Source organism: Vigna angularis, chromosome 2 (genome assembly GCF_016808095.1).
Source record: "Vigna angularis cultivar LongXiaoDou No.4 chromosome 2, ASM1680809v1, whole genome shotgun sequence".
Taxonomy (NCBI): Eukaryota; Viridiplantae; Streptophyta; class Magnoliopsida; order Fabales; family Fabaceae; genus Vigna; species Vigna angularis.
In genome coordinates, this window is record NC_068971.1 from 1,031,850 (window position 1) to 1,054,341 (window position 22,492).

Genomic DNA, 22,492 nt, shown 5'->3' on the forward strand with positions numbered 1-22,492 from the left:
GAAGTTCAACCTTCTCTCCATAGCTGTGAATCTTTAGCTTCCTATATAAACACCACACCCTCATCTTTGATTTGTGTCTGTCTTCTCTCTCACTGATCTTATTCACTCTCACCATCTTTGCCCTTTGCTTTTTGGAAAGGAAAATGGGTGCACTTACCTACATCATCTCCAACTTTTGCACAGTTCCAACCCCAAAGACCAAAACAATGCAGGTAGGAACTTCTCACAACACCATTTTCTTTCATACTCTCTTCTTCCCCACACACTTTTCTAACTTTCATTCCTCAACCATAGCAGCTACTCATATATGTGTTGGTTTTCGTTTTAGACAGTCGAGATCAAAGTCAAAATGGACTGTGATGGCTGTGAACGAAAAGTCAGAAATGCAGTAGCCACAATGAAAGGTTCTAACCTCTATTCCAAGTTTTAGTACTATTATATAACATAATCATATACATAGTTTAGAAGTCGAAACCAATTTAAGTTTAAAACTGACAGTATCTCTCGAATGTAATGATTGATTTTATATTTCTACTAGAGCTTATGTTAGCACATCATTATGCAAAACAAGTTTTACTAAGGTTAATGATTTAGTGTGATGTGTTGCAGGAGTAAAATCTGTGGAGATAAACCGAAAGCAAAGCAGGGTGACTGTGAACGGTTGTGTTGATCCAAACAAGGTGTTGAATAGGGTAAAGAGAACTGGGAAGAAAAGAGCTGAATTTTGGCCCTATGTTCCACAGCATGTGGTGACATATCCTCATGCCTCCGGCGTCTATGACAAAAGGGCACCCTCCGGCTATGTTCGAAACACGCAGACATTTACACCTTCTGCTGCTGAGACAGAAGAGAAATTCATGTCCCTTTTCAGTGAAGACAACGTAAATTCATGTTCCATCATGTAAAATGTATAACGTAAGCAACAATATCTGACAGAATGGAGAAACTATATTAGATGATGTTATGAGATACAACTTGGATCAATCTTTATTAATTCTATGTTATTAATTACATATAAAAATTTCTGATTTCACACGGCTCTAGATCTACCAGATTTGTCTTTACACTTGGTGCTTGGAAGTGTGATGGAGAAGGGTCAATGAATGTATCTGCAGTACACACACACACACACACACACACACATATATATATATATATATATATATATATATATATATATATATATCCTTTTTCTACTTTTTGTTAATGTGCTTTAGTACAAAACTCTGAATGCCATAGCGTCAATTATTGAAACTTCGTGGAAACTGAAAAACGCTGGAGTGCAATCAAAAACTTTAGAAGGTATAATAAAATAGCAGAAATCATTTTCGAAAGGTGTTGAGGGGAATTTGATTCTTGCTGCCTACCACAGACAAATCGAATAACGCAAAGGACCACTGTTACTCCTAATTCCTTCATTAAGCCAATGTCTATTCACTTAAACTATAATTAACCCTTTTTTTACAACAATTATTGACTGTGTATAAAGCATCATTATTCATCATAACATGTCAGGTAAAGAACGATTTATAAGGAACTTTGTATTAACAAACAAGGATTGGTCAGTTCAGTTGCTCAATAGCATATATATATTTATTGTACCATGTTTTTGGAATAAGACAACATTTAACTTTTATGAAAAATAAAAAAGACAGATTTTTATTTCACATTTTTTGTAGGGAATTGCATGCTGCCCGTACACGAAACTTTCATATATTTAATTGACTATGTATTATTTGTACGTTATATTTCATATATACTATATGTTTCTTTTTGCTTTTTTACTTAGTTTTTATGTTTCATGTTCATAATTACTGTACTAAAGATATTACTCTTACTCTAACTAGGGTTTTCACTCCCAGAAAAACAAAACTGCTTATTAGTGCTAGTTGACAAGGAGATTGAACAAAGAAAACACGTATTTTAATTTTTTTTTTCTAGTATCGTTGTAGATTATTACATGCTCCTAAGGTTTGGTACAGAACAATCATTGTTGTTTTTTGCAATACAAATCTTTTAGTGATAAAGTTGTTATCATGTTGTAATGTTACTTTGCAAAAATGTTTGCAAGTGGACTTATTCTACGTTTTGGGATCACTTTATCCGTTGAATCCCAGAAGGTTCCTTCTCTCTTTCACTTTCTTTTTTTCCCAGCTACGAACACCTTAATTATTCTCCTTTCTCTCCAAAAGTCTTTTCTTTTTTTAACTTTTCCCTGATTTAATTAAGTTATTTTTACTTTACTCCTTTTCAACACATAACGCATATTATCTTTTAAAATAGCACTAAATATTCATGACTTGTACCCTAAGGTAAATGACTTTGTAGGTTATAATAAAGTGTCTTACTAAGATTTGTGTAATCTAAAATGTAGGTAATTAAATAATTATTGAAAGGAGTTATTTATTTTTAAGTAAACATCAATGCTTTTTTCATAAAAATACTACGGAATATGCAGTCACTACCTTAGAGTTTATATGTTATAGGTTACTTAGTTACGTAGGTAAGAAGTATATGGTGCATGTTCGGGAAAGAGAATATCGTAGAAATAATAAATTTTTAATGTTATAAAACAAAAACCATCGACTCTTAGACAAACTAATGCAAACTGACGGAAAAATAAAGAATAATAGTAAAGTGATATATATCTATATTTATTTCAAATATATCATAATAATAAAATGGTTATAAAAAAAGTAAATTTTGATATTTCTAAAAGAAAAAAATGAATAAAAAGTAAATAAAAAAAATAAGTATCAAATGAACGTACAAAATTTGTGTGTCAAAATATTATTTATCAGAAAGTAAAACATTGAATGTGGTCATATATTATTTTTCAAGTGGCTGACGGTGTTCTAGAGAATCACTCTTTTTAGAAAATAGAAAATCCTTTTAGATAGAAAAGGTTTAAAAACATTGATAGAGGCTACTAATATGTATTATAAGTAATAGGTTTAAAATTAAAATTTCCTAACTTCCCAGTCCTTATGACAAGCAATTATATAGGATATATATAATACAATTTGTATTAATTTATTTTATGTGTTTTTGGTCCCTTAACTTTCATTGAAAATTGAAATTAGTCCATCTTTGAAACTTTAGACCAATTTAGTCCCCAAACTTTAGATATGTGTGAATTTAGTCATTAAATAAAGTTAATAAAATTTAGTTAAAAAGACTAAATTCACACATTTCTAAAGTTTAGAAACTAAATTAGGGCAAAATTTTGAAAAGGAACTAATTTCAATTTTCAATTAAAAGTTAAGGAATCAAAACCATATTTAACTCTTTATTTTATGATGAAATGTGAAAACATCCTGCATGGGTTACTCTTGATTACTGTATAAATCCATTAGGTCAGTATATCTATATATAGACCTATAACGTACTATTAATAGTTTAGTTTCAAAAGTATAACTCATTTGGTTGAGTAAGATACGTATAAATAGTTCTATATATTAAAAGAATAAACAAGCTTTAAAAGGAATGTGTTAATACAAATTAACTTTGTTTTAAAATTATATCTAATTTATTACATGTGCGTAAAGTAAAAAGAAAAAAGGAAGACTCTTTCTCGATTTATCTAGCTGTGTGTGTATATATATGTAAAGGTATCTTATGATGTAAATTGCAGTGAAAATGTCCAATCAGTAACCATGTCAAGGAAATCTACATCAGAATTAAGAAATATAGTAACTATATTAATTCTATTCACTTATCAAATTAGGAAAAGAGAATGAATAATGAAACTGGTATTAATATAACATCATTTATATTTGACAACATTAGAGTTTCAGAAGAAACAAGACATGATACAAAAGACTGTAACTTACAGTGACCTGCTAAACCAATGATTCACATCCATTCCTTGCAGCTTACACCTGAAGTAGATAGTTTTATGTACCCTAATAATAATCTTATAATAATTCACAATATTGTAGAACACAGATCCCTCTATGATTGAAATTTCACTTTAGTATATGAGTTAGATAATTAATGGAGTAATGCAGGCAGCATCACTAAAAAGAGTACTGTAGTTGAATCTGATATGTTGTAATGGTAATCTTATCTGATGTTGATGAGGACCAGCCAAATGCAAAAGAGAAGGTAAAGAAAGCTTTATTTAATGCTTTGCTTTGGTAGCTACTAAGCAAATATATTCCAGCTTTTTTATATATAGCATTGGCACAATCAACCAAAGCCGCTGAGCATCACCATAAATATATATTCCAACTTAATCACTCTCCCTTTTGACCATTTTTTGTTCTCATAATAAAGAGCCACGCATGCATGATTACTTTATTCATAAGGTAACTCATCAATCATCAAGAGCTCAACCCTTCAAAATGGATGCATTTTTCTGAAAGAAGCTTCTTCTGCATGATAAACAACTTTTTTCATAACATGTTTTTGATTGTCGTATAAAAAGTCCACTAACAACCAACCATATGTTCTCTTAGTTTCACAAAACTATAATCAGTGTTTTAGTTTCACAAAAGACAGTATATGTGAAACTGATACAACTGATGTATATATACATACCACCAACAAAAGTGTTCCTAGCTATTTATAGGAACACTGTAACATTCTGATATGACAGGGAACATATAGAAATCAGTGATTGGAGCAAATCCTTGACTGATTCTTGTAATATAGAGTTGGAGCATAAGAATTCGGACTTGACAGAATAATTAGCTGTAGAATAGAGTGTGACATATTGTAATAGTCTCCTTCAAGCTGCACTTCTCATAACAGACAAAGATTGCGTATTTAATCTGATATTCTTTGCCTCCCTCAAACTGATAAATTCCTGCTTTCTACTCCAAGTTTTGCATAATTTGTTCTAAAATAATCTTGGCTCTTACTTTTGGTGGAAACATTTGCTAATTATATTGATGATGGGAAGAAATTAACGTTTGATTTAGAATCTTCAGTTGAAACTTATCATGGAGAAAATGGCAAACTGACTTTGTGTTCTTGGTTGTTACATGATGAAAAGCTTGATTGATTTTGAAACCGTTGAAAACTTACCCTAATGTCAAACTAACAAATTTTAAGAAATTGTTCTTTTAGAAGACAATCTCACAAAATAGCCAGTGGCGGTCAAATTCACATATAGTAAAGATTTGCTTATTTTAATAAAATAGAAAAAGAATAACCATAAATAAAAGAAAGGGATTCAGTGACCAATTAAATAAAGTAAAACAAGAACTAAAATAATAATTATAACAAAAAAAAATTAAATTAAATCATGTGACAAATAAACTATTTAGATTTATTTATAGCCTCTAATATTAATTTCTCCTTACATTTGCTTAATAATTAAAGACATCTCCAGCAGGTGAGCATAAGAAGTTGTTTTGAGTTGCTTGCAAGTAATTTTACGATTAAAGATGTCTTTAAACGATACTTTAAAGCTGTTCTAAAAATGTTTTAGTAAATTTAAACTTCATTAGAATAAATTATGATATTATATTAAAGAGCAATTTTAAGTCTAACTCGTTTATTATCTTCACTTACATATATTATAATTAGCCTTATCTTTAATAATAATGACATCTCCAACATTATAAAAAAAAATACTACCATTGAAACTAAATATTATCATGCACAACAATTAAATATAGATTAAAAAAAACCCACTTCCAAAGATTTCTTTATGCTCTGAATTGGACAACCTCAAAATTAAAAATTACTTTCAAACTATACATGAAAGCAAAAAAATAATTTCTGTAATTTAAAATTTATATTATTTTTAAAAAATTTGCATGATCTGAAAAAAAAAATAGAATTTTGTAAGAAATAATTCAAATGACTTATGAATTATACCATATCGAAACTAATCATTTTTTACTTTTACATTAGCTAATCCGAAACTCAATTTTGTCACCTAAAATACACAATCTAAAAAGAACAAAATGAGACATTTTTAATGGGAGTACAAGAAGAAACTTACGAAGGTGAAGAAAGAAACTGCCTGATATGGGATAGTATGGGCTTTTTTTCCTTTTGGGCCCATGGGTTACTTTTGACATTTTTTTACTCTCGTCTGATTTGGTGCGTGGGCTTTCCGCACCAATTAATACAGGTTAGGGCTGAGGTAAGCTAGGCTGTTTTAACAGCTCCTGGTCCATATTACACCAAATATATGTAAACAATTGAGTTTTTGTAATTTTTTACTATTTTTCTATTTTTGCTGCTATTATTTTAATACAAATTTATTTTATCTATCCTTAATTCAAAATAAAAAAATCTTACACACAACTTAGACAGTAAGATTTTCACTTCCCTTAATCTCTCAATTAGACATTTTCAATAATGTGTATTCTCTTCTTTTAATAGCCAAAAATAAAAGTGTATCACGATGAATATTATTCATTCTAAATTAAAATAATATATTAAAAAATGTATTTCTTTATCATCAATTTAAATTATTATAAAACTTACGTATTAAGAATAATATTATAAATTTTTAATTATACAAAAATATTATTCAAAGCATAAATTAAAATAATAAACTGATGATATATTTTTTTCTTTCTTTTCTTAATCAAAGCCTAAAACAAGAATTCTATCTGTTTGAACTTCGAGTGGCCTAGAATTCATATTTAACCCTTAAGGTTGAGATGTTCTACCTGGTACTTTTCTGTAACTATCACATTGAATATTTGATTTGTTCAACATGCATGCTGTCATGAATCTATGTAGCAGGTGTTGGTGTGTTTGTTTTAATTTATAATAACAATAATGTCTGATCATCTGTTCGACATTTGACATAACATGCTTATGCCCTTGCTAGAGTGTGTTTACATGAAAATATACTTAAGCCTCTGCTAATTATTTCATTAATCATATTGTGCTAATGGGTGTTATTTGTGACATGTGGACAAGCTCATATGTAGAAAGAGACAGAAAACTTTTGTTAATCTGACAAGCCACACTGTGATCTTTGAAAGAACCAATTTTTCAAATGGATATTATATTTCTGTCATAGCAGAATGAAGACTTATCAGTTCCATCTAACAAATACATGTGTGCACATAACCTGTTCGACCTAATGTTCACTGTGTTTATGCAGTCTGAAGTCCTTGTGCAGAGAACAAAGACAATTGAGCACTGGTGAAACATATCAACCTAGAAAGTTCGAATGTAGAGGTTAGAATTCGGAAAAGTAAAAACCAATCTCAGTACGTTTTGTTCTCTTTCATTCTTATTGCATCTGCTACCCTGCTAAATCACTTTAAAAGCTATAAAGAAAATTCCTCTCTTTCTAGCTCAGTGACCAAATTGAGAAAAACTTTTTAACTTTTATCTCATTACAAGTAAAAGGGTAAGAACTGATCCTCTAGATTGAGAAATTTTTTGCATCAATGATTGAGATCTCAGATTTTGAATAGATTGATGCATGGAATCCTCATAATTTTGAGGCATCAAAGAGTAGAATTGTTAATAATTAAAGTGAATGATGAAGAAAAAACATGATTGGGATTAAAATAGTTTTAGCAGTGTACTTGAGTTGAGATTAACAGAAGAATGATAGTGTGGGGTTGTGTTATCCAGTGGTATACTGAGACAGCCTTGTTAGTTTTGATTGGTGAAGAATATTATGGAGGGTGAAGACAATGTTGATGTTGGTTTATTAGGTGTTGGAATCTTAAGAAGTGGTCCAAGTGTTGTATAGCTGCCAAGTGTCATTTCTCTAATTTACAGAGTTCATGGGAGAGACAGTGAGGATTCATACCAAGAAGATGCTTTGTGTCCCTAACCTATAGGGTAGGTCCTTCTTTTCTTCATCACCCATAAATGATAAGCCAGTGAAATGTGGTGCCTAACACATGTGCTGTCTTTATGGCCTTTCTTTATGTCTTCTTCATTTCATAATGCCATCTTTCACAATTCTTATTTTTCTTCTGTGTCCTAATTTTTAACTATTTTAATATATGTATTGATTATAGTTATAGCATAGTATTTAGATAAGAAAAAAAAGCAATAAACCCTTTACTGGAAGAGAATGGATTTTACATTTTTTAATGAAATTTTGAATAGGGATTTTTGGTATTGTATCCCTGCAGAACCGTACTTTAAATTGTAATGGATTCAGTGGTTATTTTTATGAAAAAACTTATTTAATTTTAGTTAACTTTATTTAGTTTTTACTTATTTTTTTATATATTCTTTTCTTTTAAAATTAAAGTTTCACATTCAACACATAAAAATTAACCACAAATGCTAACTTTTTTAGGTTATTTGCAATCCACGTTATTTAGTCCAAAATATAATGTATATTTTTTTTTTGCTTTTATAACATCATTAAGTCTAAAATATAATTTTCTTTGCTTTTAGTATAGTGCTTTGTTTACATTTTATAAATTTACATTATACTAATAAATGTTAAAAAAAAAACTATAAATGTATCTTTGTGTGTGCTATTCCATTCTTAATGATTTTTGAATGATTTTTTTTTTCATAATATGAGGTTATAAGATGCTTTTATGCTTCAGATTTTCTATGTCATTCATAATTACATTATTTCCTACAACTCTCACTCAATATTACTTTAAGAAAGATTAGATTCAATACCACTCATACTTTATAGTAAAAATATATTTTAAGTTGGAATTTTATTAATAAAACAAATATGAATAAGAATAATTTTCAGTGAAAGTGATAAAACAAAAATTCTATAAGTTTCCAAGGACAGGACAAAGAATAATGAAATGATGATTTGTTTGAAAGAATTGTTACATTGTTGCTTTGCATGTACTATGTGTCTTCACTAAATTCCAACCATAAACTTTACTCTCGTTCTCATTATATATATATATATATATATATATATATATATATATATATATATATATATATATATATATCCCACTTAATGCATTCCCTCCCTCTTCACCTAATTCAATTATTTCTTCATCTAATTCAATTATTTCTTCATTTGTAACTCTTAATGTAAAATTTAATTTCATGTTACTTCATTTTTATCCAATTTTTTGTTCGTAATTTCTATTACTTCATTTGATCTCAAAATTTTAATTATTTTGAATTATTTCCCTATTTTCGTATAATTTTATATTTTATTTAAACAATTAAAGTTGACCCAGATTAAATGTTAGAAATAATTTAGAATGATTTGAGAAAAAATGATAGTATAATTTTTGTATATATAAACTGCTTGTAAATTCGTGTCTATTTCCTGCTTGATGTTTACTTGTGTGTATATTAAAAGAAAATTAGATATTCAAACAAATATAATAAATATTTTTAAGTTTGTAATTAAGAATAGAATAAGTTTAAAAGAAAAAAATAACAAAAGTATGTTTACTTAAATCAATTAAAACAAAACAATAAGACAATGTTCATTAAACATAATCTTAGATATGTAAGTGTATTGCGAAGAAGATACAAAAATAGTTAAGTATTAAAAGAAAGACTTGAATTAAAATTGAAAGTGAAATATAAGAAGTAATAAATAGGAAAAAATCACGAATACACATCAAAATTAAGTATTAGTAGGTAGTTATATATTGAAAGGTGGAACAAGTGTGAAAGGAGATCATGATCAATAAGAACAAAACTATCACCAAACTATGTTATTCTCTTTTATTTTATGTCATATAATAAATAAACTAAATCTTACTTGGATACAACTTACAATTGCCTTTCTTTATAGTTAATTTACACTTGGATTTAATATTTATTAAAATAATTCCTCGTTGATGAAACTAATATTTCAAGAAAATGATAAAACGCGTTTTACATTAATTTAAATTTCCTAAAATATTAAATTCGTTCCCTACTTTTTCATCCCAATAAAATTTAAATATATTTTTTAAATCAATTATAATAAAAATATATATATATATATATATATATATATATATATATATATATATATATATATATATATATATATATATATAAATTGCACGAATAACTTTCGTAACTAACGTGATCAAATATATATTTTTAACGGTAACCCTAACATCCACATTAACCCATAAATATACTTAAATTTTTAAAAAAATAACATGATTTAAAAAATGTAAAATCGTTACATTCCTTTAAAAATTATACAATGATGGGTATGCAACAGCGCGACCAAGAATCTTAGTTTAGTTATATCTTTTTAATATAAAAAAATATTGTAAATCATGATGGTGATTGATTATTAAATTTAGAATAAAAGTTGTATCAGCAAACTGAATATACTGAATTAAGTTATAATTAAAATTTTGTAAAAGAAAAGTATAATTTTATTTTTCTTATGTGACATATAAAATTGAATGTCCTTAAACATAAATAAATATAAGAATGCATGGTTGGCATAGCAGACGAAGTTCATTTCTGGGTGTTGTCCTACCATATATTTAAAACGTTTACGTGTTTTCTCACATGATTATATAATTAAACACAATTCTTTTTTTTTTTCGTAATAATTTAGTTACTAGAAGTTGACAAAGTCAACTGTTTGAGGGTTGAACAAGAACCATGACTTTTACTTTGACGATAGATGATTGTGTAGTTTAGCCGCGTAGGTTTCTCTTTAATAATTTTTTTGTAAATAATTTTTATTTTTTAGGTAGTTTTATAATTAAAAAAATAATTAAATTTAAAAAGATCAAATTTAAAAATTTGATTAAATTTAAAAATAACAGTTATTAAAAAATAAAATTGATAAAATATTTATTTTAATTTAAAAAACCTTTTATTTTAAAAATAATATTAAAAAGTAAACATGAGCACAAAATATTTTTTTATATATAAGTATAGACTATTATTATTATTATTATCATTATTATTATTATTATTGATAAAATTAATTACTTCATTGTTTGAAATTTATGGATTTAAAAAAATATTTATACAGTTTATCAATTCTCTTTTTATTTGTTTATCAGCATGTGATTAATTTTTTTTATGATTAAATATTTATAATATTAAACCATCAGTATATAAAATTTATTTATTTATCAACTAGGACATGATTAATTATTTTTTATATATTTAAATGTTTATAATATTACACCATCAGTATATAAAAAGACAAAATATTCAATCTGACATTTAATATAGTTAATATGAAATCATTTTAAAATTTTTAATTTATAAAACATGTTTAATCGTAATAATAATAATTATTATATATATCATAGTAATTTACAAATAACTAATATTTTTAAAAATAATATAATTTTCATATAGTTTAATAGTTTTGGTAGTATACGTTTGTTTTTAGTTTAATAGTTTGATTATAATATTGACATATTTGAAAAATAGTCAATTTTGGCTTTTTATAGTTTTAATCATTCAATTTTCTATTCATATATTCTAAAAATGAATAATTTTGGTCTTCCATAAAATTTATAATTCCATTTTAATTTATATTTAAAAAATGGACAATTTTAATTTTACTATTAACCTATCACGAAGTTATGAAGATTTGCATGAAAAGATATCTAAAGAAGTAATTATTTTATTAATGATCTCATTATCTGTATATATAAATTAAACTATCTTTCTTAATTTTTGTAATTTTATAAGTTAGTTCATTAAGATTCAAGTTGCAGTATTTTATTTATTTTTTCACGTTTGAAAAGTACAGTTAAAGAAACTAATTAGAATATTAAGAATTATCAATTTGATCTGTCAATTAAACTAAGAATTCTTTAATTAAATTTTGTGATAAGAAAGAAAGAAACCATAAACGTAACCTCCCTCTCCAAGTCACACACAGAAGGGCAAAATGGTCATTCGACGTCAGCTATGCCTTTTATATTGTCTTCTTTCTCCGAGGAACTCGCCTTCCAATCTTTTGGGTTTTCATTTGCAAAGGAAGAATCTTCTGTTTGCCATTCGACTTTGTTCATCCCTTCAGATCGAAAGGCCAATTTCTTTTTTTTTTTATTTTTTTATTTATAATTTTTCCCATTCCAATTCTTCAAAATTCTTGGAGAGGGTTAAAACACGGAAACAAACATTTACTTTAGCAATTTTTGATTTAATAAAGCAAAGAAAACGCAAAAGAAATCGAAATTTTGATCCGTTTTAGCGAATTGGACCTCGTGTTCAATTGGATTGTGAAATTAAGGTACAGAAATTGTGAATTTAGGACGAATTTTGATTCTGTTTTGTTGTTGTGCCTCGGTGGTAATTGTCTGAAACGGTGTCGTTTTCGGACCTAAGTGGTGTGAACGACGTCGCTGACATCGGATGGACTGCAGGGTTTGTATGGCCCCCGACTCCGATTTGTGGGCTAGAGTTGGCGGTACCGGAGGCGACAGCGAAATTGCAGGCGGTTTCAGCCACGAGAGTGAACACGATTTGGCGCTTATGGTTAGTGATTTTTTAGAGAATGGAAGTAGTGGCGCCGAGTCTTTGTGTAGCAGTGACAGCGATTCAGGTCTCTCTGATTTCGCTCAACTCGCTGAGAGGATTCAGGTAATTGCCAAGAACCTCTCGCTATTGAGTAATGATAGTGCAGAATCATTTTGTTTGTGTTGGAGGGACAATAATTAAAATGAAAATTACACTTTTAGCATGATTGTATTTACATTACAAAAGCTTTCTGTCTCAATTGAAACTCAACAAAAACAATTGCATGTCAATTGATTTATGCTCTATTTTTTACTAGTACATATATACATATGTTAGTGATAAATCTGTTAGCTAATTTCAACTTTTAATTACTTATCAATAATCTGAATTTTTATTGTATTTGATTGGATGATCTTCACAAGCATTGCTGTGTTAAAATTCTTTGGTAATTTTTCTTTATTGGATGTGATATCTTGTACACAAGATTTGTTTTTCATTTTCATGGATTATTTAAATAGCTGAATTTATCCATGATCAAATGAGAACTTGTTGATTAGCTCAATTGTGAAAATTTGTGAAATAAGCTAAAAAGAGAGTATTGGAGAGGGCCAAGGGTCACTTACATAGGCTCTTTCAGAGCTTTATAAGAACACTTAAGTATTGTTGTTGAACCATGTCATACATGGACCCAACAAGAGACAAGTATTCATGATCAATGTGCCTTGAAAAGTGTGAAGCAGCTTTAGCAAACACATCCTAAAGCGCTATGGCTTTAGTTTGGACATGCATTTCAAATCTCTGATTTTCATTTTAGTTTTGGGTTTTTGATTGAGAAATTGCCACGTGTAATATCTTATTTTCCATGGGTAGGGTTGGAGGTTGGAAGCAGTTTCTAGTCCTTTCTCAATAATTTGAAACTCGAGCGTTTGCCAAATTGGATTTTTATATGGAAACAGAATAAAGAAATAGGATTGCCATTTTATAGTTTACTGTACAAGTAAATGTTTTCCTACCAATGTACTATGGATAAAAGATATGGTTGAAAATAATAACATTTTATGTACTTGGAAATAATATGTTGAGTGAGGTATCTCATGTTTCAGTGTACTTATGGTATGTTTGTTTGAGAAGATGAGAAAGGAGGGAATTAATATAAGTTGTTCGGTGGGAGAGAAAGAGAGGATAAATAATTCTAGAATTGCTGAGATCCACTGCACTAATTCTCATGTATTTTTACTCTCTTTTTTTTTTTTTCTATATCTCTTTTCGTTTCTTCTATTTCTCTTCAACTAAACATCTTTAACTTTTACTCTCTTTTTTCCACTTCCAGTTATTCAATTTATTTTCATCCTACCTATTCTTAGTCTATCATATGTAGTAGTTTGTAGGAAATTGCATCGCCTATTATTATCTTAGGGAATAATCTCTGCTAAATCTATCAAGATTCTGTACACATGGAGAGTCTATACTTATTGGATGATAAGCAGAACCTAGTAACCTATGTTCTACAGATTCTCTAGAATAATGCATTCTTGTTATCTAAAATACTCTGTTCTATCTTCCCCTAAATGTCCCCTCTTTAAAATCAACAGATATTCTGACAACTTCCCTGACTATCTTTCATGTCTATGAAACAGATCTGTAAGCTATCAGTGGCCCAGCATGAGAGTGAGTTGCTTTCAGTTGTACATTCCTTCATACGGTCAATGAATGAGACCAACCTTAAAGTTATGAATTCTGGTCCATGTTATGCTAGCTGTATCAGGTTTTATCTGGTGAACTTGATGAGGCTTTCTGGCTATGATGCTGGAGTTTGTGCATCTAAATGGCCGGGTAGAGGCAAGGTCCCTGGAGGTATACCGTACTGTGTGTGTGTGTGTTATCTCACCAAAATTACAATTCTACTTTTGCTTCATGCATATCCATTACTAAGCTGCTACCATTGGTTTGCTTGGGGTGGTAAATATGAAATTTCATGTATTGTTTGCATCAAGTGCTTTTTACCATGCTAAGTAATGTTAGGACAGTGAAATGGCATATTCTATCATACCTTAGTATCTCATATGCTGTGTTGTTCCATGATTCTACTTGCCCAATATGCACATGTGTTTACATATGCTTTAATCACAGCTGATGTTTTCTTGTCGAAACTTTTGGCACAGGTGATCATGAATATATCGATGTTGTGGTTGACAATCATTCGGGAAGCCTAGAACGATTGATTGTTGATATTGATTTCCGAAGCCACTTTGAAATAGCTAGAGCTGTTGATTCGTATAATAGGATCCTGCATTCGCTTCCTGCCATCTATGTGGGTTCCTTTGCAAGGCTGAAACAATTTCTTGGAATAATGGAGGAAGCTAGTAGATCTTCTTTGAAGCAGAACTCCATGCCACTTCCTCCATGGAGATCTTTAGCATACTTGCAAGCCAAGTGGCAGTCACCATGCGAAAGATACGTGCATCCCGGAGGCAGTGACATTGGCGACGACAATTGCTTTGATCACAAGCAATGCCGTGGACATCTGAAGAGACTACAATCCTGTCTTCAATCAGGAAAGGAAATAGAGCGAATGTTGAAACCCAGAAACGGTGAAAGTAACTGGCGGATGAAGCCTGAGAGATGGAGACACCCCATGTTCAGACCAATTTGACATGTACAGGTTTTGGCTCTGAAATTGTGAAGAGACTGAAAGAAAATGAATACATAATTTTGCGGCTATTTTCCTTGCTCAATGAAATCTTCATTTGCTACCTAATAAGTCTGATCAACAAACAAGAGATTCATATAGGCAGCAGTCATAGAAACAACAATAAGCCATTTTACAATACGATGGTTCTTTGTTACTTGTCCATGTTTGAGGTGTCGCAATTTCAGAGTGAAAGTTTTGGTCGGTGTCCAGTGACAATCACAAAGTACTGGGTACCCATTCTATCTCATAGAACTTCCTTGCCTCGTTTATTTGTTGGGACTGGGAATTTTTGGTACCATATTCTCTTTTTCTATCTTTCAATACAAATATATATATTACTGTTATGATTATATTTTAGTGATCAACAATAATAGTCTTTAGAATTTCATATAGCTTCATTTACAAAGTGGTGGGTTTTGGATCTAAGTCTTATAAGATTTTACTTGAGCATATTAACATAACATAAAATTTAATACATATTTTTTTTCATTTTAAATAAGAATCTAGGCCATAAAAAACATTTTATATCTTAAAAACAATTTTTCTTGAGTTAAAAAAAATATTATTGAACTGGAGGCTTTATATAATTCTTGTATTAAATTAAAAGGCGATCATGGATTTTAAAAGTAATGTAGTACAATGAGATTAAATAAAGATTTATATAATGGCTATTGTTGTGAAGATGATGAAACAGTCTAACTGGATATAATGATTGATTTTGAATTTTTATTAAGCTTGGAATATGAAAGCAACACAATTATTGAACATGCCACATGTGCACTAACTTTTGAACTTCTGTGCTTGAATATTGATTTTAATCTTGTTCCTTTCAATTGCTATAGGAGTATATTTATTATATATTTAGTGAAATTTGTTAATAGTATAAAAAGAAGGTATGTATGAACGAACAATAGACATTTTTTATTCTATTCCATTTTACTCCTTATTTTCTATTCTATACTGTATACTTTGCACTTGATTTGCCTTTTATACTGTAATCATCATGAATCTTTTGATTATTACTTTACTTTTTTCAAGTGGAATTATTATTTGAAATTAATATTTTACTTTAATATCATTATATCTTCGTAGTAATGATGACTAACTATCAACTCGATGGGCATCTTCTTTATGATAAAAAAATGTTGTTAGGTTGGGAACTTCTTGCACCTATTATTTTCTTTCTGCACCTCCAATTTTATTTTTCCCACTTCGTCCTTTCAAAATGACTGTGTACAAGAATATGAAATTTGGTTCAAATAACAGATCCGAGCTTGATAATCGGATTACGTAATTTAGAACATAGTAAATTGGTGACTTCACCACGAAACATACGTATCGAAATCAGATACATGCAATTTAGTATATACACAAATAAAATCGGAATTCAAAATATCAAATTCATACACTACTTCATATAATTAGATTTTAAAATTTGATAAACATTCAAAACTTTATATAATCGAATTTTAAAATCCGACACACATTCACCAAATCTTGAAATCCGGTAAATACTAACTAGATTTCACAATATCTAATTAATTATATGTCTAGGGATAGAGAAACCATAACATGCATGCATGCATCTTCTTCCATCCAAAAGCTGATAAAGACAACCCAACAATTACAGGAATACAAAATGCTCAAAAGGAAAGGGAAACCTCTGACTTTAGTTACTCTTGAAAGCTTATTCACTTTGTGAATTGATTAAATTAAGCAAAGCACGTATGCTGAAAATTGTGGCTTTCTGGGTTTTGGCGAATACGTATTACATTCCTTTCCATAATATAAGGAGACACCAATAGTTCTATGCAGTGAAGGATCGATAAGTGAATTGTTAGAAGTGGACTTTAAGTCTCACTTAACCCTACAAAACCGGCTTGTAGGGTGAGGTTTGCACCCATTTATAAACTATAAATTGGTCTTATCTCTAGTTGATATGAGACTTTCAACATGAATGATGAACGAGGAACATAAAATCTACACTTCATGAAGAATCCCAACTCTAGCTAATAATGGTTTCTTGTATATGCAAAACACGAAAGAAAAAGCTTCATTTGGAATATGTTAAAACACATAACAATGACCATGTATGATGTATGAAATGAATAAATTTAGTTTGTCATCTTTAGCCTAAGGGGAAATTAGTGCAACTTGGATAAAATAAATTGACATTATTAATTCATAGCACTACATTCCAGAATCATCTGAGAGACTATGTGCTGATGAGCCTATGAAGACATGACTTCAAAGTGAAGAGTACACGCTAATATGAACATAATGTGTTTATAGAATTTTGAAATTTGGTTGTGTTTGTATGTGTAACTGGGTAACAGGTTTCAAAATCTAGTTATCTAAAGTTACGTATATTCATCGAATTTTGAAATTCAGTTTTATTTGTATGCAGTGATAGCGAAATTCAGTGTACTACGTAGTCGTGTGTTTACTAAATTTTGAAATTTAATTTTATTTATATGTATTGAATTTTGTAATTTGATTGTTGAAAGTTGTGTGTTCACTAAATTTTGAAATTTAATTTTATTTATATGTATTGAATTTTGTAATTTGATTGTCAAAAAGTTGTATGTTTACTAAATTTTGAAATCCAATTTTATTTATATGTACCAAATTTTGAAATTGGGTTACATAAAATTATATGTTTATCGATTTTGAAATTATTTATTATTTTTAAGTACTGAATTTTGAAATTTAATTATGTAAATCATATCTTATAATTCAACCTTCTATGATGTTAACCAAAACATATAATGAGATTATCTAACCCTGAATCCAATCATCTTAACCGGATATGCCCCATTACACATGAACAAAAACATGCACCCATCCTTCACAATCCGGTCCCATTACTCCTCCATAAAAACCTAAACCTAATCAAAACCAAAAGAATGTTTTGGCCATTATGAAAAATTTGGGGTTGTAGGAAGAAAATAATGGGTGCAGGAAGAAGCCCCCTTAGGTTGTTCACAAACCCATTGGGCTTTGAGTCTTCGCACGATCCAGATATTTTTTATCTTAAGTAAACTTTTTTATTCAAGTACATGTTGATTTTTCAGATTTTTCAGCTAGTTGATAAATAATTCGAATCCTTCATATATATTAAAAAAAATATTGCAAGGCTTACGGTGGTTTCTAGAGTTTATTAAAATTTAATTTAGTTTACTTTGGACGGTTTGTAGAAAGACACCAAGAAAAAATTTGAACTAATAAAATGTGGGATTTTTATTCAATACATACAATTATACAAAATATAGCTACAATTAACTTTATATACAAGATCCTAAATCAAAATTACGTGTAAAAAGGTTTATCTAAAACCAAAGAACACAAGTCTATACTAAGATAACTACATGCTAGGGCCATCTCTACCTAATGTTCACTCCAAAGATATGTAATTTTCTTATGCCCATACCTATTAGATGATCAGTGCCTGGAAATTAACACATAGTAACAAAACAACAAAGAATATACAAAAAAGTTAAACTAATGATAAAATAATCCAACATGGTATAAACAAAATTGCATCATTTATCACATTTCATACATAATGAAACAAACATCTTAATCATGCCATAAACCTATACTTGGCCATCCAAATATAGTATAAATCGAGTCATGGGGGTTCTGCATTGGTGTGGTGGAACAACTGACCCACTCAAAGCTATCACACAAGGTTAATATGTTAAGACACCCTTTGCCAAAAAGAGAAAGACCTCCAAACTAGGATCTTCTGCTACTCACACTTTCATTCTTTCAAAATAATAACTTAACAAGCTAAGGGTCTAAACCAGTTAGAAATCATTCAACTACAGACCTCAAACCCTCTACATCATACCAAACCTACTACATAAAAATCTCACCACCCAAAACCTCTAAAATCGTACTTAAAACCCTTCCAAAATCACTTTACTATCTCATGTTTATTTTTTCCTATCAAATTTCTCCAACTTAAAGTATCAACAAGTTTCAAATGACTATATGATATGTCCTAAATTGTTGTTTCTTCTCTCATATCCTTATTTATAAAATTTACCTCTCAAAACCTCTATTTTTAATTTGAAATAACTCATAACTCAGCATAAACAACTTCTTCTCATCATTATACACCCAATTCATCATCAATACACTTCACAACAACAACATTCCAAATAATAATCAAATCCAAACAGATTCATTCAACCATGTTCAATCATTTAAGCACAATTAATACTAAAACATCATGTAAAATAGTTCATACTTCATAACTCAAATTTAAAAGAAAACACTAGCTTCCCTTAACTTAAAGAGAATGCGACTAAGCTCTACATGTTGCACTACCCTTGCTTACTTAGAGCTTAAGGAACTTTAGAAACGCCTACAGAACACATAATTGTGATAAAAGAAAGTCCTTAGAACCTTTGATCAACAAGGAATTAGAAAAGAAAGTCAAACGACACATGCCATGGAAAAACCCTTATGCATGGCCTTAAACTAAGAACGAAAGAAAAAAGGAATCGAAACTTGCTTGTTCTAGAATATAAATTGTCTATAGGTGTTGGAGAATGCACTACGGTGATCTTCTACACATTTCTTGATCGTCAAACAAATAATCGAGGAGTAAAAAATTGTAGAGAGAAAGGAAAAGAAACTCAGAGAAAGAGTTCTAAAGAGATGGAAAGTGTTTTAGATGAGAGGACAAGTGTTTTAGATGATGATACGAGTTTATGAAATCTTATTTATATTATTGAATTATTTTAACATTAAAATACTCATTCTCATTATTTTAAAACACTTATCAACTCTAATTTTTTATTTTTTATATTTTTACCATCATCATCATATGAAGTTCTATGTAATACCTTTGTATTTTCTAAAAATATATTAAAGGTTTTTTCTCAGCAATATTAAAGTGTACGTTTTAACCATACAAAATTTTAAATTTCTTCTCACTTACCACTCACAAGACATTTCATACAAAACCATCTTATTGAAACACACAAATTCAGTTATAGTATTCAAAATTCTCTCCAGCAATTCCATTGTTCACGCCAGAAAAATAATTCAAAACTCAATCTATTCCACTTTCAAAATATATTGATTTTAATATATTAATTTTTATAATATCTTTTAAAATATTATATCGTATGAAAAGCATTAAAGAATGCAAAAATCAAATTTTCTTTTTTGCGTAAATTAGTTGTAACGGCAGGTCTTGAGTTTATTTTAATATATATATATATATATATATAATTCTTAATCAATACCTTCGTTGCAAGCTTGCTCAAAGAATAATATACTTTGACAACATTAATATCATCTACGTGTCATTTTGTGATTGATTCAAAATTATTCCACAATCAATAATAATAATCACAAATATCAATATGAATCAATTACAAAATGACACATAAATGATATTAAAATATTGTAAAAAAAGATGTTGTCAGAATATCATTATGCTTTCGTAAACTATGGAAGAAGAATAAAAAATAGCATGAAAGAGACATGTTTTCTAGTACGATCTTTCAATCCCCTCAAACACAACTTTAACTCTTGTCGGTTCAATTTTCAATTACAATTTCAACATTTTTATAAGCTAAATGTATTTTTAATCTTTAAATTAAAATGTAAAATTAAAATCAGTCACAGTATTAAATTTTGATGTATCTTAGTTATTAAACTCGAAAAATAAACAAAATTTAAATTTTTTAATTTAATTGTGTTATTTTTTACTTATTAAATGATCTTTTATAGTAATATTTAAGCTGAAATATGTAAAACAGTATAAATATTTCAATCATATTAGACACTTTAACAAAATTTAATGTATTATATTTATTTATTGTTAAAGTTGGATGATTATATCAAAATTTGAAACATCAAAATTTAATTTTGTGTCAAAATTTTGGAATTAAAACATTTATTTAATGTTTTTTTATTCTTACTTCTACTTTTTCTATTCTTTATTGTTTATCTCTTCTTCCTTTCAATGTCTCAATTCCTATTTATAATTTTATTGAAGTTCAAACATTTAGTATGTTTGAATATATCCAATGTGTTTCAATATACCCAAACTAAATTAATCATATTCTAGTTAAGATTTAACTTTCATTAGATCTCTTTGAATAGGGAAACTAATCCAATATAGTTTGTTACTAAATCTTTGTTTTTTAAATTTAGTGTGTAAGGGTTTATTCAGAATTATATCTTTACTAATGTAATGTGTGTAATTGGTTTACGACATTTCCCAAAAATTTAAATTCTCTCTATTAATAATTGTAAGTAAACACAAGTGCAACAAGGGTAAATAATGTTAAAAAAAATTAATTCATGATTTTGTAACTTCTAATAAAATTCAAAGAATATGTTCAGTATAAGAGAACTCGTATAAATAATAAAATATTACTTTTAGGAAGAGACTTTGTTAACAATTGTGGTTGAAAGTGTGAGATGAGAAGTATTATATATATGAGACTTCTTGATAGTTATTTATTTTTGTTATAACAATACTATATTTTTTTAAGTATAATATATTAGAATTATTATATAATGTTTTTGTTATATATGTTTTTTTATGACTAATTATTATAAAAAAATATGTTTAGTCCCTGAACTAAATTATAAAATGTTTAATTTTTGCACTTTGTAAAAGTAATGTAAAATACTATTCCTAACACACAATATAATTATATTAATTTTATATAACAAACCAAACCAAGTTCCATGATAAAACTATACTATAACTTTTATGTAACCAAAGTTCCATAATAAAACTATAATATAACTTTCATACGCTTTGTTTATTAGAAATAATGTTTTACATAACAACAACTAAATGTTTCATAATTTAGTTCAGGGACAAAATACAATTTTATATATAATAGTTTGAAACGAAAAACATATTTAGCTATTTTTTCTAAGAATTTATATGTAAAGGAAAAATTAATACAGAAAAAAAATTCTCATTCTCTAATATCTATATCTTTTTATTTATATAAAGGGATGTTATTTTTTTCTTCTTATCAATTTTCTTTCTCTTTTTATATTTTATTTTAGTTATGTGTTATTAAGTTGCTATTTTTGGTATCCAACAATGATACAAGGGTGTTGTATTTTGGAATAATGATGTAGAAAAATGTTAGTATGTTTTATGATAATGATTAGTCTAACTTACACATAATAAAAAGAACTATGCGTGTTAATAGATATACGATGTAGTATAATAAAAATGCATGACTAGAAAGATCTTGACAAATGAATGACTTAGTATTTAAGTGTATCCATTCATGACACACTTTTCTTCTCAACTTACCTAGTGTAGTTACTCATGACATATTGTCATTTTTCCTATACATTAATTCATTGTGAAAGTCACATAAGTCCATTTAAAACCATGACAACAAAAGATCAGGTATAATTTTTCATTGGGAAAATTAAAGATGGAGGCAGTATTGAGAAAAGACAATGGTATAAACAAGA

At 28.3% G+C, this 22,492-nt stretch overlaps 2 protein-coding genes across 5 annotated transcripts; both read left to right on the forward strand.

Annotated features, from left to right (window-relative positions):
• On the forward strand, positions 1-1,042 carry LOC108321724 (heavy metal-associated isoprenylated plant protein 21). 2 transcript variants are annotated; one of them, XM_017553569.2, is made up of 3 exons: positions 1-212; positions 333-404; positions 610-1,042. In XM_017553569.2, the coding sequence occupies exons 2-3, from the start codon at positions 350-352 to the stop codon at positions 903-905; spliced, it is 351 nt and encodes a 116-aa protein (XP_017409058.1). In that variant the 5' UTR covers positions 1-212; positions 333-349; the 3' UTR covers positions 906-1,042. The 2 variants fall into 2 exon arrangements, with proteins under 2 accessions (XP_017409058.1, XP_017409057.1); XM_017553568.2 differs by having other exon boundaries at positions 329-404; positions 610-1,040.
• A 10,756-nt stretch (positions 1,043-11,798) lies between these two features.
• On the forward strand, positions 11,799-15,362 carry LOC108321744 (uncharacterized). Of its 3 annotated transcripts, none has more exons than XM_017553596.2 (4): positions 11,799-12,097; positions 12,193-12,447; positions 13,962-14,178; positions 14,487-15,362. In XM_017553596.2, exons 2-4 carry the CDS (start codon positions 12,220-12,222, stop codon positions 14,975-14,977), a joined length of 936 nt encoding a protein of 311 aa, XP_017409085.1. In that variant the 5' UTR covers positions 11,799-12,097; positions 12,193-12,219; the 3' UTR covers positions 14,978-15,362. The 3 variants fall into 3 exon arrangements, with proteins under 3 accessions (XP_017409085.1, XP_017409086.1, XP_017409084.1); XM_017553597.2 differs by having other exon boundaries at positions 12,231-12,447; XM_017553595.2 differs by having other exon boundaries at positions 11,799-12,447.
• Positions 15,363-22,492: the final 7,130 nt, after the last annotated feature.

Bases quoted from the DNA above. Each gene is read 5' to 3' on its own strand.
- LOC108321724 (XM_017553568.2), top strand. From the start codon at position 144: ATGGGTGCACTTACCTACATCATCTCCAACTTTTGCACAGTTCCAACC. The intron at 213-328 runs GTAGGAACTTCT...TTTTCGTTTTAG, and splicing joins CAAAGACCAAAACAATGCAG to ACAGTCGAGATCAAAGTCAA. The intron at 405-609 runs GTTCTAACCTCT...GATGTGTTGCAG, and splicing joins TGCAGTAGCCACAATGAAAG to GAGTAAAATCTGTGGAGATA.
- LOC108321744 (XM_017553595.2), top strand. From the start codon at position 12,220: ATGGACTGCAGGGTTTGTATGGCCCCCGACTCCGATTTGTGGGCTAGA. The intron at 12,448-13,961 runs GTAATTGCCAAG...TCTATGAAACAG, and splicing joins AACTCGCTGAGAGGATTCAG to ATCTGTAAGCTATCAGTGGC. The intron at 14,179-14,486 runs GTATACCGTACT...CTTTTGGCACAG, and splicing joins TAGAGGCAAGGTCCCTGGAG to GTGATCATGAATATATCGAT.